Here is a 14,833-nt window from a genome sequence, read left to right as displayed (position 1 = left end):
TTCAAATACTGTTATGTAACAAACTAGTTAGAATTAATTGGATGGAAAAACAAAGGATTTGATGTTCACAACAGAATATCTACAGTAATTGCTCATTGCTCCTTGGGAGTTTTACCTCACTGACTATGTTTTTACAAAAAAAAAAAATGTCATTCTGAAAAAATATGGTTTTTTTTATATATATAAATAACAGGTACTCCCTATCTACAGGCCATCATATATAACTGATATTCTACAAAACAACAAGCTGTAAAACACTTTTTTTCTTACTGCTGAAAATAAGATCATTTACTCTGAAATTAGTTCTCTCTTCGGTACATCAGCAGTGTAAGCTTCGTGGTGAAATCACTCTTGTCAACTCAGTTGTAACATAGTTGCAATAAAAATTTGCCTTGATTTCATCTTGTGTTTGTTTTGGGAAAAACAGTAGGGGGCGTTTTACCCCATGGGGGCGTTTCCCCCAACGCTTCCCAACTGTATAGGACTCTTATTTTGGTCTGTGTGTTACGCCGTAAGCCCGCGCCGCGCGGTATCTATTGTGAATCGCCTGCAGAAAGGTTTGTGAATTTAAGCATTTAAACTGATTGAATTGATACAGCGCATTCATGCAATTATGGTTTGTTTTTACAAGCGATGTAAATAAATTACTATTTATTGGATGTAACATTGCATTCTAATACTTTCTGTTAGTAAAGCGAGTCTACGCTTGACTAACAAAACGTGAATCTCATTTCGCGTGCAATCAGTTTATCATAAACAGCCGAAGGCTGCGAGAAAAACAAACATTTATTTATTTTTTGTTTATACACCTGCGCTCAGATTTCACTGTGTTTGTTAATGTGGTGTGTCCAAACATGTACCTGCAGGACAAGATAAATTACAACGTTTACAACTTCTCTTGGTTTTGTTTTGATAGAAGTGTTGTTTATTCAATATAATATACAAATTATGATAAAGGTCATGACATTGTTTTTGAAGGCATTGGCTAATCAGGTAATTTAAGACCATTAATTATCACACTGACTTTGTGCTACAGAACTATGTAAGTTATTGAAATGTACTTTGTTTTATGTTCTCATCTTAAACAAACACTCAGAAAAACTCCTGGGGAGCAGCTGAGATCCACTTGACATACAGTTGTAAAGATGGCGTTTATTAAAGAGGAGGTTGAAGACGTGAAGATCGAAGAAGCATTTAGAGTGAAACAAGAAGATACTGAGGAACAAACAGGTTGTTTTTTTATTTTCTTAAAGCTGAACTCGGTCATTTAATCCATATTACGTTTTCTTCAACAATAATAATGATATTTTTGAAGGATTTGAAATGAGTGCTCTAAAAAAAAAAGTGGTTTTACTTGACATAGGGCATGTTGCATTGTGGACTCTCATGTTGAGGTCACATGACCAAACAAATACTAATGCTGCCTTTAAGTGCACCTAAGAAGCATTAGTTATAATGTCATGCCATGTAATAAATTGGAAAGAAATGTGGAAGTAGTTTACAGTAATTTTGTGTAACATTAAACCCAGTACCAACTTATGAACTGAACAGAATGCAAGCCATTAGTTTATATTACTTAAATATGAAACAGTGTCTAACAAAAGCGTTTATTTTGTACAAATCAGATGGGCTGATTGATTCACTTTTGGAAGGGCAGTGGTTTCCCCAGTAACTGCTGTACACAAAGCAGCTCTGTGATTATAGCTAGTTTGTGTAGACACCATTATTTGATAATCAAATTGAATTTTTTTTTATATTTTGATAGTATTAATTAGTTAATGCAGTTGGAACATTCACTCTGCTAAGCTGTAGGGTTGTGCAGTTTTGCAGGTTGTGAGGAAATTAGGGTTGTCAGATGAAAATTTTTAATCTTGTTAATTACATGATGTTTTAATTAATTAATCACAAAATAAATTTGACTCTGAAAATACCCACAAAAGAGTATTTAAAGCTATTGTGTTAAATGATAAACTATCAATTACACATTACAAATTTTAACTTTAGAAAGAAATATTTCCTTTGATTCAACATAAAATTTATTACACATAAACATTTTTTTTTGTTCATACAATGAAAGTCATTGGTAAGCAAAACAGCTTTGTTACCTTTGCTACTCCAGCAGCAGAACAATTAAAGTTCATCATACAAAAATGAGGTTGCTACAATTTTTACAGATATTATTGATTTTGATAATGAACATAAATTTACATATGCATCCTACCTCAAGCTTCTATCAAATATGTATTCTAAAAGACAGAAAATGTTATGCTATTATTAATATTATCAGGCAACACAAACCTGTTTCTTGATTTGAAACAGTATTACTCAAAAAATTATCCGGTTTATCATGGTTTATTGTTAAACTGGTAACCATTTTGTTCCTACTATAAATAAGTGCTCTTTTCTGTCTTTCTGTGTAATCAATTCATAATCTGAAGAAAAGTTTGACTTCTGATGTGTTTCTGTCTCTGTAAACAAGTTTGTATTATTCTGTAGTTGGTGCATGAATGAAATGGTTTACAAATACTGTTAAGAGGACACTATTTTTTTAATAGTTTAGACATAAATAGCAGTGATTGCTCTATAATAAATCAGTTCCCTTGGGGCAAGCTGCTTGATAAATGACAAATAACCTTTTTTGGACTGCAGATTTTTCAATGAATCCTAAGTTAACAATACTGACTGTTTTGAAGATTGTTCTGATTTGTTTTGGCTATTGTTTTGAAGGTACTGAGAGTTCATTTAACACCTGTTTTAGTAGCTTGGTGCATAGGATTTAGCAAACATTTTGATTTTGATGCTTTGAGTTACTGAATTGGGGTTAACTTGTATTTGTTTTTTCACTTTAGACCTGGTGGCCCCAAAAGAGGAGAGACAAGAATACAATGTGAAGGAAGACAAAGACAAGAATGAGAAACATCATGATTTCATAAATGAAGAAAAATCCTCTAGTTGCATTCAGACTTCCCCACAACAAAGAGCTCAAACGACTGGAAGTAATTTCACCTGTGCTCAGTGTGGAAAAAGTTTCAACCAAAAAAAAAACCTTACTATGCACGTGAAAATTCACACTAATAAGAAGCCTTACTCGTGTCCTCAATGCGGACAAAGTTTTACTCTTAAAGGAAACCTTAGTAAACACCTAAAAATTCACACTGGAGAGACCCCTTATACCTGCACAGAGTGTGGGAAGAGCTTCTCACGAAAAGGAAGTCTTAAGACTCACATGAGACTTCACACTGGAGAGAAACCGTATACATGCCCTCAGTGTGGAAACAGTTTTACACGTAGTGGAACCCTTAATACCCACATGAGAATTCACACTGGAGAGAAGCCTTATATGTGCAAACTGTGTGGGAAGAGCCTCTCACGAAAAGAAAGTCTTAAAACTCACATGAGAATTCACACCAAAGAGAAGCCTTACAAATGTCCTGAGTGCGGCAAGAATTTTACACGTAAAGGAACCCTTAATTCCCACATGAGATTTCACAATGGCCCTCACTTTTCACAAAAAGAAGGTCTAAAGACTGTGAAGATTGACACTGAAGAAAAGCCATGGAGTTTCACAAACAGGAAACGCTTGAAGAATCATCTAGTAACTCACAACAGGAAAAAGCCCTTTGTGTGCCCTCACTGTTTAAAGTGTTTCACATTTAATGGAAACTTGAAGGTTCACCTGAGAATTCACACTGGAGAGAAGCCTTACGCATGTGATCAGTGTGGAAAGAGTTTTAGGCATAAAGTGACACTCGATTACCACATGAGGATTCACACAAGAGAGAACAGTTTTCTATGTCATCAGTGTGGGGGGAGTTTCACAGACAGCAAAGAACTTGAGAATCATGTATTAACTCACGGTAATAACACTGGAGTGAAGACTTTCATGTGCCATCACTGTGGAAAAGTTTGCATAAACGCAGCAAACCTTCAGATTCACATACGTGTTCACACTGGAGAGAAGCCTTTCATCTGTCTCCAGTGTGGAAAGAGTTTCTCACGCAAAGGAAACCTTCAGACTCACATAAGGCTTCACACTGGAGAGAAGCCTTTCACGTGTCATCAGTGTGAGCAGTGTTTCACATATCAAAGAGACCTGACACGTCATTTGCAAACCCATTCTGTAAAGAAATTTCAGGTTTCAGAGTATGACAAGAGGTTTAGAAAAAATCACCAGCACATTCACTCTAGAGGAAAGAGATTTAATCATGTTCGGTGGAATAAAAAAAATCTTTCGCGATCAAACTTACAGACACACCCGAGAAGTCATGCATTTGTGAGACCCTATTTTTGTTCTATATGTGGAAAGATTTTTAAATGGCTCAAGAGTTTTAAATGGCACCAGAAAATATGTATTGTGCAAAATTAGTTTCAGGTCAGGAGTTCTCAACTCTGGCCCTTGAGGTCCTGCGGTTTAGCTCCAACCCTAATCGAACACACCTGAACAAGTTAATCAAGGTCTTCGGGATTGCTAGAAAGTTACAGGCAGGTTTGATCAAGGTTGGAGCTGAACTGCAGGACAGTGGATCTCGAAGGCCACAGTTAAGAACCCCTGGTGTAGGTCATCACTTACATGTTTGATTCAGTTAAAACCTCAAAACTATTCATTGTTAGTATTATTGATATTATTAATAATCATTATATTAGTTGTGATTATTGATATAAAATATTACATGAATAAAATTCTGTTGCTGTGAAATGCCACAACGTAAATGAGAAATCAGAAAAATAAAAGGATGGAAACTGAATGAAATAATAAACACTGCATTATCTGATTCAACGTGATTTAAACGTGTGTTTTCATTCTGAATCTGAATTTGGCTACTGTTGAAGTTTCTGTGATGGCATCCGGAAGCTGGTTCCAGATTGTGGGTAGATTTTTTTTTTTAGCAGCATTGCCACTTTCTTCCTATGATTCTAGGGCCATATTCACTAAAAGGGACATCAAGTTACGTTCACACTGTGAGCCTTAGTGCTCCATTTGCTCAGATCACATTTTTTTTTTGTATAGCTGTTCACATTTTGTTTCTATATCAGATTTCCAGTGTGAACAGATCATGGTTCTGAACTGACCTGTGTGTGCAAAAGAATTATACGAATAGGGTTGCCAGGTTTTTACAAAAAAAAATCTGGCAATTTGATTTTCAATACTAGTCCACAATGAGCCCAATCCCATTTTTGGGTGCTAAATGTCACATTAGTGCCGTCAACTAAACACATGGCTTTGAAAATCAACCCGAGGTAACAGTAAAAAAGGAGCACAGTTCCACAGGAAAACTGTGGTCTTGGCAACACGTACACAGCGCGCTGTCATACAGAAGTAAACACACAGAATATAAAGTACTGTAAGGAATTATGCATTTATTTATTGTGTGATGTGCTGCAGAGGCCAGCAAAATTATGCACTGCCAATATGAATAATAAAGACAAGGATGTGACGGAAGATATTTTGCTTGTATATACCCTGATAGCACACGTACATCACAGAGACATCTATTTGATGTCTGGATTTACATCTGCAAGACATTTTTTTTTTTAGAGTATTTGCTCATCTGCAATATATGTCTATTGGACGTTTCCTATCAGATGTCAAATAGTCGCATGTTCATATGTTTATATGTCTTTAAGAATGAAATGGTTTACAAATGTATATAAAACTGATATCTGTGAGACATTTGTACACAGCAGATGCTTTCCAGACCAAGAGATCTTTAACAGACATCTTGCAGACATAAGTGTGCTATCTGGGTAGAGTTGTCACTGTTAATACATGAGTTCTGACACATCACTGTACATCCACTAACTACCTTTTGCAACTGTCTTGATAACTTTGGGTATGTAAAATCTTTGAAGTGACTACTATGAGTGCAGAATTGTCACAAATGTTGATCTAGAGCAGGGGTGCTCAACCCTGGTCCTGGAGATCTACCTTCCTGCAGAGTTCAGCTCCAACTCTGATCAAACACAACTGAACCAACTAATTAGGATCTGAAGAAGCACTTGATAATTACAGACAGGTGTGTTTGATTGGAACTAAACTCCGCAGGAAGGTAGTTCTCCAGGAACAGGGTTGGGGTGATGTAAAAGTTGCGTGAATTCCGATAGGACCGTTCGCACTGCGATCGCATTGCAAAACATCTGACCTGTATCGGATTTAGTACCACATATGGAAGTGGCACAAATCAGAATTTAAAAGATCAGATTACATGTGGTTTGTGCTGTTCACACTGTCATGAGAAAAAAAGATCTGTCAAATGTGAGCAAAAAAAAAAAAGAACAGATTTGGGCCACATTTGCCTGCAGTGTGAATGTAAATTTTTATACTTTGGGCTTTAGGAGGTTTCATAGTGGTAAGATAAAAATCTTTGTGAATTTGTCCCCAGGTTTGGGTGCCTGGACATTCAGTACTGCATGGAGGGAGAATGGGGATCATTTTTGAGACCAGCATGGCTATCTTGTTTCCCTGTATCAGGGGTGTCCAAACTTGTCCAATGCTCCAACCTGCTCCAACAAACCTGCCAGGAATGCTTTAGTAATCCTGGAAACATTGGTTCAGGTCTGTTTAACTGGGGTTGAGGCAAAATTCTGAATTAAATTACATTCTTAGAACTGTGGCTAATGTAAAATTGTGTAGAGTTTATTCCTCTGCTGTACCTGACTTCCAACTCTTTTGTAGCTGACAAGCTCCACTGGACACACCTTCATCCTGTCACTAGCAGTCGCTGGGTCATTGAGAACTGTTTTAGACAAAACTATCAGAGTACTAGAGATTTATTTTTGTAGAGGCCCTAACATGCAGGACTCCCCATCTACATCGGCTTACAAGGTTAATTTACATAATTGGCAGAAAACTAATGCAAACTGCTACTAAGGTTTAGGCTTTACAGTGTTTGGTGTTTAGTGTAACTCTGTTGAATCCAAAGTACTGTTCCACATCTTATTTATTCTAATTCCGTCACAATTCATCCCCAGCCTGTCAGCAGACAACCACTTATCTAGGTATGTATGTATGTCAGGTAGGTCACTACCATTATTAATTTCACACCTCACATACTCATTGGGGTAAGATTTTCAATAAGCACTGAGATTTTTGGTATTTCTCTTTCCATAAGTTAGAATAAAAAAAAAAAAAAAAAATATATATATATATATATATATATATATACATACATGTTACTGAAGGAAAAAAGGTTCCAGACCCCTGGTATAAAAGGTTTCTACAAAAAAAATGTATTTTGCCATTTTCAGCACACACTTGTACAGCATGTATTTAAATATAAATTTCACCAAGAATAAATCTCTGAATACCTGTGATATGTTTATTTATTTCTGTGTACTTTTATGAAATTATTGGTACGTAGGGTTTTATTTAAATCGAAAATCAAAAAATGTACAAACCAAACAGACTTTAAATTAATCAAAATAAGAAATATCAAAATACACAGTTGCAAGTACATAAGGGAGACACAACTATAAAGTATATACACTGTATGACAGTAGTTAAATTTGAATTACAAAACCAAGATGAAATGTATTTTAATAAACAAAAGAAATAGGCTAGTAATAAATAAGTAAATAAAGATAAAATAAAATAATAAAAATACATTTACATAACTTTGCAAAAGGGGTTATAAAATATTATGAGTCACTAAACTCGTGGAAAAAATTAGCTAATGTAATAGCCTTATTACTCGAAAGTGTAGGGATGAAGCAATGATTTTAAGCTCATTTATGAAGTGAGGAAAAGAAGCCCTGGTCTACACTACACAAAATCTACACTTATGAATAAAAAATATACCACAACAAAGAAGGTTGTTAACCAAGTAGTGTCTTTTTAAACACTTCAAACTTAATTTTTTTATAATTAAGAAGGTTCATATGGATATTGACACAGGTCATATTATTCAAATGAGACCAAAACAGCTTGAATTGGATACAGTTGAAGAAAATGTGCTCAGTGGTTTTAATATCACGTTCACAAAATTGACAGGAGTTGTACTCAGTATCAAACTTTGATTGAAGTTCGAGTTCTTTCGATATGTATATATTATTCTTTATTTTAAAATGAAGCTCTTTTACTACTGGGACAATTAGAAAACATAGGTGACTCATTCTTATCTCTTTTAATTCCTTTGAATCAAAATCCTTCAAAATATGGTGACCTCTGAGTCGATTTGGGTAAAGTCTGTTAATGAAAGCACTACCTATAGCGTGTAGGTAGGACTTTTATTTTTGTTGTAGACATGTGACGCCACCAGGCTGCGCCACGATCCTACATTTGTGATTAGGTTGAAAAAAGGTATGCTTGTAACGATTTAAAGTGTTTTAATCATTGTAAACCGTTTAGTAGGCTGCATAGAATTAATTTATTATTAAATGTACCCCTGTAATGCTTCAGCTGACATTAATGAACGTTATTTTTTGCGAGAACAACGCATGCACACTTAAATAACAGAAAAGATGCGTCTCGTTTCGTTCCCTTTATCGTGAATCAGGTTGCCGTAACTAAATATTAAAAGTTTCTATAGTTTGTGCTCTTTCATTAATTTATACAGTTTTGAGTGTTTTAGGCTATCACTCTGACTGAACCTCCTGCCAGAGCACTGACTACTGAACTAGAGAGCTGCGTGAGACGCACCCAGAGAGATTTATTTTTCTTTCTGTAAATTATTCTTATTATAAACAGGACAAGTCGTCCAAACACAAAGAAAAACTCCTGGTGATGCATCTGAGTTCCATGTGACAGCTTTGGGTTACATAAAAAAGATGGCGTTTATTAAAGAGGAGAGTGAAGATGTGAAGATTGAAGAAGCATTCAGAGTGAAACAAGAAGATACTGAGACACAAACAGGTTAGTTTTAATTCGCCTATTTAGTTTGATATTTATCTCTTCAATAATCATCCAGCACTCCTGGAATGCAATAAGTAGTATGGAGGATGGATAATCTGTTATGCAAACCATGTCTTATTTAGATATTGTTAATTAGTAAAACCAATACGGAGGATTAAAATAATATACGAGTTGGAACATGCCCATTAATATGTAAGAACTAGATTAGGGTCATTCTGTGTCAACTCAACCAGAGGTCTTCAGCTAAATTTGTTTTGAATAATTTTCTTTCTAGCGAAAGAAATTCATAAATGAAGCAGAAATCTAAATTGTTAAATATTATAGATGAGTATTTACTGAGCTACATTTGTAGTTTCAATGTTATTTGTTTTTCAGACATTCTCCTTTACATACCCACATGGAAAGAACCTATATGAGGATATATGCGCATATATGAAACCTATATGCAGTATATATGCACATATATGATAATATATATGCTGCATATATGTGTATATATGCCACATATAGGCAAAATTGAGGTGCATATATGTGCATATACAGGCCATATAGGTCTCCTGTATTGCTTCTTTATATCCACAAAAAAGCCCTATATGTACATACAAGATATGTCTCCTATATAGCTCATGGCAGGATCTGGTCATTTTAGCTCATATCTCACTTTGGCAACTGTCATACATGATGCCTAGCTCATATTTTCTATTAGCAAGGCAATAACTAAGAACTAACTAAAAAAAAAAAAAATGCAAAAAACTTACGTGCGAACACGTGAAATTGGTATCACATGTAATTGGCATGTTATGGAATTTACCCACACGGAAATAACCTATATAAACATATATGTTTTAATATAGGTTTTGATATAGGTTTTTAATATATGTGACATATATAAAATTGGCCGTTTCCTATATTATATGTACATATATGCACATATATGTACATATAATATGTGACATATATAAAATTGGCCATTTTCCTATATTATATGTACATATATGTACATATATGCACATATATGTACATATAGCAAAACGGCCAATTTTATATATGTCACATATATTAAAAACCTATATCAAAACCTATATTAAAACATATATGTTTATATAGGTTATTTCCGTGTGGGTACATTAAGTATTAGCTTTATACAAAGTGACCCACATTTGTTTTCAACCATTGAAAATTGGTAAAATGTAGCAATTTGGACATCAGGCAGGCATGGTTTGATAGAGGAAAGGAAGATACTTTTCTATTTTTGATTTAGTTTTTCAGCCTTTCCTCTTTAAAATAAAAAAATATATATAAAATATATTTTATTGATATTTAAAATATCACAAATATTTAAAAAAAAATATCAAAATAAATATGATTGAACAATTTGGGGGCAGTCATGGCCTAATGGTTAGAGAGTCGGGCTTGTAACTAGGGCTGTGCGATTAATTGAAATTGTATCGATATGCACGATTTCTAAATCGCCTTACAGCACGATTTTTTGCGCGCTCCCAACTTTTCCCGCAGTATGCTATTCGAACCAATCACAACGCAGTGCGCCTAAACAGAGCACGAGAACAGGAGACTGAGCTTAACGACAAATAGGCTGCAGAAACAGGGATGATGAGTTCAGCACAGGAGGACTTGGTGCCCAAAAAAAGTCAACATCTGTGGTGTGGGATTACTTTGGATACAGGAAAGATGATGTATCACAGAGCCAGGTGATTTGTAAGACCTGTCAGTCTGTCGTTGCGGCGACACAGGGTAACACAACAAACCTATTTCAACACCTGAGGCAGTGTCACAAAGAGGTCTATGACTTATGCATGGCAAAAAAATCCGTGGACACGGAGAAAAGTACACCCCAAACACGTTCGGAACCAGGTGATCAAAAATCAATATTGCAGGCATTTGCGAGCTGCACACCATATGAAAAAAGTTCAAAAAGGCACAAACAAATTACCGACACCGTCACATATCATTTATGGAAAGATATGATGCCCGCAAATGTCTTGGCTTCCAAAAAATAATACAGACTCTTGATAAGAGATACCAACTGCCATTGCGAAGTTATTTTTCAAGAGTCACCGTCCCTGAAATGTATTCCAAATGCAAAGCCAGTGTCGAGTTGGAGTTAAAAGACGTGAAATACTACACAACTACTTCAGATATGTGGTCAAGCAGAACAGTGAAGCCTTACTTGAGTTTGACGGTGCACTTTATTAATGATGAGTTTGAAATCAAAAGCCGATGCCTGCAAACGGCATATTTTCCCAATGATCACACGGGAGAAAATCTGTCACACACACACACACGCACGCACACACACACACATTTACTTTTTGCCATAGGTCTGTTTTACAGAGAAAAATGTTTCATATTCACACTGTAAAACATGTCTGTGTGTGTCAAAATCATGATTGAAATCAAAATCGCAATATTGTTCAAGAAAATCGTGATAGGTTTCTTTTGTCCATATCGCACAGCCCTACTTGTAACCCAAAGGTCGCTGGTTCGATTCCCGCACCAGCAGGAATTGAAGGTGGGGATTGCGAATGAACAGCGGTCTTTCCACCTTCAATACTATGACTGAAGTGCCCTTGAACCAAACCCCCAATTGCTCCCCGGGTGCTGGAGCAACAGCTCCCTACTGCTCCGGGTGTGTGTTCACTTCTCACTGCTGTGTGTGTGTGCACTTGTGATGGGTTAAATGCAGAGGACCAATTTCTAGTATGGGTCACCATACTTGACAATACGTCTTCACTTTCACTTGTTCACTTTCACTTTCAATTTATTCATTGAGCCATACTGAAATCACCGTAATTCTAGAAATTAATCTGGAGGGCCGGTGTCCTACAGATTTTAACTCCAACCCTAATTAAACACACCTGAAGCCAGCGAATCAAGTCTTAATAGGTATACTTGAAACTTCCAGGCAGGTGTGTTGAGGCAAGTTGGAACTAAACTCTGCAGGACACTGGCCCTCCAGGACCAAGTTTGGTGACTCCTGGTCTATTATAAACCTATTCCCTTGGGTCAAGTGATAAGTGATTTGATATTTGCCAGCTTTTTTATGAAATACAGGATTTGATAATTATTTTGATGTCTTGTGTTGGTTTTGATGTCTGTTGCTTTGTACTGTTAAACTGGTGTTAACTTGTGTTTGTCTTTTTTCACTTCAGACCTAATGGCACTGAAAAAGGAAAGCCAAGAACTGAATAAAATGGAAGAGAATCAGTATGACAAACATCAGGATTTTATTACTGGAGAACAGTCTGGACAGAATGAAAAGCTCTCCTCGCAAAAAAGAGGTCAAAAGACCGACTCTACCAGTTTCTTCACTTGCTGCGAGTGTGGAAAGAGATTCAATCAAAAACAAAACCTTGAAGTCCACATGAGAATTCACAATGGAGAAAAGCCTTTCAGCTGCCAACAGTGTGGAAAGAGTTTCACTCAAAAACAAAACCTTAAAGTCCACATGAGAGTTCACACTGGAGAAAAGCCTTATACTTGCACTCAATGTGGACAGAGCTTTACACATAAAGGAAACCTCAATGCCCACATGAGAGGTCACACTGGAGAAAGTCCTTACACCTGTAGACTGTGTGAGAAGAGCTTCTCACGAAAAGAAAGTCTTAAGACTCACATGCGAATTCACACTGGAGAGAAGCCGTTCATATGTGGTCAGTGTGGAAAGAGTTTCAGATGTAAAGAAAACCTTAACTGCCACATGAGGATTCACTCAAGAGAGAACTGTTTTATATGTCATCAGTGTGGAAAGAGTTTCCCAGACAGGAACCACCTTAGAAATCATGTAATAACTCACATCGGAGAGAAGCCTTTCATGTGCCATCACTGTGGAAAAACTTGCACAAACAAAGCTATCCTTGAGATTCACTTAAGAGTTCACACTGGAGAGAGGCCTTTCACCTGCCCTCAGTGTGGAAAGAGTTTCACAAATAAAGGAAACCTTAACATTCACATGAGGCTCCACACTGGAGAGAAGCCTATTACATGTCTTCAATGTGGAAAGTGTTTCACATATCACACAGACCTGAAACGTCATTCACAAACTCATTCTGGAAAGAAACTGTAGTATTTCTTAGTGCTGCAAGAGGTTTACAAAACAGTTTCAGTTTGAAATGCCACCAGAAAAATATGCGTCTGAGTAAAAATTCACTTTAATACTCCTGAATCAACGCGTTAGATAACATTCATCTTGCTTTGAAATTCCACAATGTAAATAAATAAAAAAATATATATATAAACAAAGGATATAAGCTAAACGGTTTATGTTGCTGCCTTATGCTTAAATGCTTTAACTATGGTACTAGAATATTTACAAAATTAGTATTTACAAAATATTATTAACAAATCTATAAGCTAAGACAGAAGAAGAACAACATGTCCAGATGTCCACCCCTCTGGCAGCAGTGAAGTCCTTCAGGTTGTACCATCTCTCTGGACTTGAAGTGGATCAATCAAATTGCCCATCTGAGGAATTTAAACCTGCCACAGGAGCTGCTGATGCATTTCTTCTCAGCTGTCATAAAGTTCTGCACTTCTATAACAGTTGTTTTGGTCAGCTACCAAATCAGACGTCAGAGAACAACTTTGTACTACTGAGAGAAGTATGAGAGGTCCCCTGTCTATCCTTCAAGAACTATATACGTTGAGATTGGAAAAAAAAAGACTTTTGTTGTTTGGTGGGCACAACGTCGCTGAACACTATAACAGCCAGGCACAAGAAATTATTTCCCCTGGGCAATTTTCCTCATGAACAGTCAAAATGCCTTGCTTGCCTTGTGCAATAAAAACTATGTGCAATATCTAATATTTAACAAAACTACCTCTTCTTATTCTATTCCCTGTATAACTTTATTTGTATATAGCACATTTGTACATACAAGGTTTGCTGTGAAAAAAGGCCTGTATATTTGCAAACAGCAATATGCATATTCATAACACAAATTAATGTGCACAAAATATAATTTTTTTTAAACAATCGGATTTACATTTACAAAATATGATTCCCAAATGCTAAACACAAAGTATGTTTGCACATTTCTGCAGTGTTTCTGCATGTATGGATTGAATCTGCTTTTGCAAGTCATTGTGTACATTTATCCCCTACTGTAAATTTGAGGTACTTAAATATATTTAATGCAATTTTATACTTGTAATTAACTACATCTCAAAGGCAAATTTTGTACTTTTTACTCTACACTTATCTGAGAACTTATGTTACTACTATTGCGATTAATTGTATCTAAAATAAAAGTTTGTTTACATAATATATGTGCATGTTGTGTATATTTGTATATATAAATAAACATATCTATTTAAAAAATATTTACACACAATAACAGGTAATTCTACAAAAGTAATTACTTTTTTTTTTTTTTAATAAATATTTGCCTGTTACTCTAATAAAGATTTAGTTTTGCTGACGAACCTTGTTTTTTTGTACAGCATTAAACAGCAGTTAAACATAGTCTCACATATTAGATGTAGCACAAACTCTTTTCCTGGCAATTCTTTTCAGCATTATTTGACAATAGATAATGTATTTTCCAAGAAATCAACTCTGAAAACCGCTGACATATGTTTAATATTTGTATATTTTTGAGTGTATTATTTGTATGTTGTTTATGCACATTTATCCTTTTAACGGGTAAACATAACTTTTACTTTGATGTATATCGTCGCAAGTTTGCTCCGCGCTCTTCCGTCTGTGTTTCAGCTAAAGAAAGGTTTGTTTTTAATGCATTTAAAGTGTTTCACTAAGTCTTTTTTTACAAAAGATGAGAAAACACGTCTGCACATGAGTAACTAAAAAGTAGAGTCTTTCACTTCTTATATTATGTAAATCAGTTTATGGTAAAAACAAATTATTTTTTGTTACCTTATTTATTTATTTATTTGTTTATTTTAATTAAACAAAAATACGTACAGGCGATACATATCACAAATATCAGTTAAAAGAACAGGGTAAGA

General features: G+C 35.4%; 3 protein-coding genes across 3 annotated transcripts in view; all 3 read left to right on the top strand.

The window, feature by feature from the left end:
• Positions 1 to 14,833, top strand: part of LOC127164542 (zinc finger protein 160-like) — a 115,800-nt gene that overhangs the window by 22,190 nt on the left and 78,777 nt on the right. The gene's annotated exons all lie outside the window — the stretch shown is intronic.
• On the top strand, positions 489 to 4,845 carry LOC127164182 (gastrula zinc finger protein XlCGF57.1-like). The gene is made up of 3 exons (XM_051107960.1): positions 489 to 557; positions 1,097 to 1,230; positions 2,850 to 4,845. Exons 2-3 carry the CDS (start codon positions 1,146 to 1,148, stop codon positions 4,364 to 4,366), a joined length of 1,602 nt encoding a protein of 533 aa, XP_050963917.1. The 5' UTR covers positions 489 to 557; positions 1,097 to 1,145; the 3' UTR covers positions 4,367 to 4,845.
• LOC127164225 (gastrula zinc finger protein XlCGF7.1-like) lies at positions 8,250 to 14,121 on the top strand. The gene is made up of 3 exons (XM_051108031.1): positions 8,250 to 8,296; positions 8,684 to 8,848; positions 12,019 to 14,121. The coding sequence occupies exons 2-3, from the start codon at positions 8,764 to 8,766 to the stop codon at positions 12,930 to 12,932; spliced, it is 999 nt and encodes a 332-aa protein (XP_050963988.1). The 5' UTR covers positions 8,250 to 8,296; positions 8,684 to 8,763; the 3' UTR covers positions 12,933 to 14,121.

The sequence above is a fragment of the Labeo rohita genome, chromosome 4 (genome assembly GCF_022985175.1).
Source record: "Labeo rohita strain BAU-BD-2019 chromosome 4, IGBB_LRoh.1.0, whole genome shotgun sequence".
Classification (NCBI taxonomy): domain Eukaryota; kingdom Metazoa; phylum Chordata; class Actinopteri; order Cypriniformes; family Cyprinidae; genus Labeo; species Labeo rohita.
This window is presented reverse-complemented; position numbering and strand designations above follow the sequence as displayed.

Excerpts from the sequence above, each read along its gene's own strand:
- LOC127164182 (XM_051107960.1), top strand. The coding sequence starts at position 1,146 with ATGGCGTTTATTAAAGAGGAGGTTGAAGACGTGAAGATCGAAGAAGCA. Across the intron at positions 1,231-2,849 it reads AGATACTGAGGAACAAACAG|ACCTGGTGGCCCCAAAAGAG; the intron begins GTTGTTTTTTTA and ends TTTTCACTTTAG.
- LOC127164225 (XM_051108031.1), top strand. The coding sequence starts at position 8,764 with ATGGCGTTTATTAAAGAGGAGAGTGAAGATGTGAAGATTGAAGAAGCA. Across the intron at positions 8,849-12,018 it reads AGATACTGAGACACAAACAG|ACCTAATGGCACTGAAAAAG; the intron begins GTTAGTTTTAAT and ends TTTTCACTTCAG.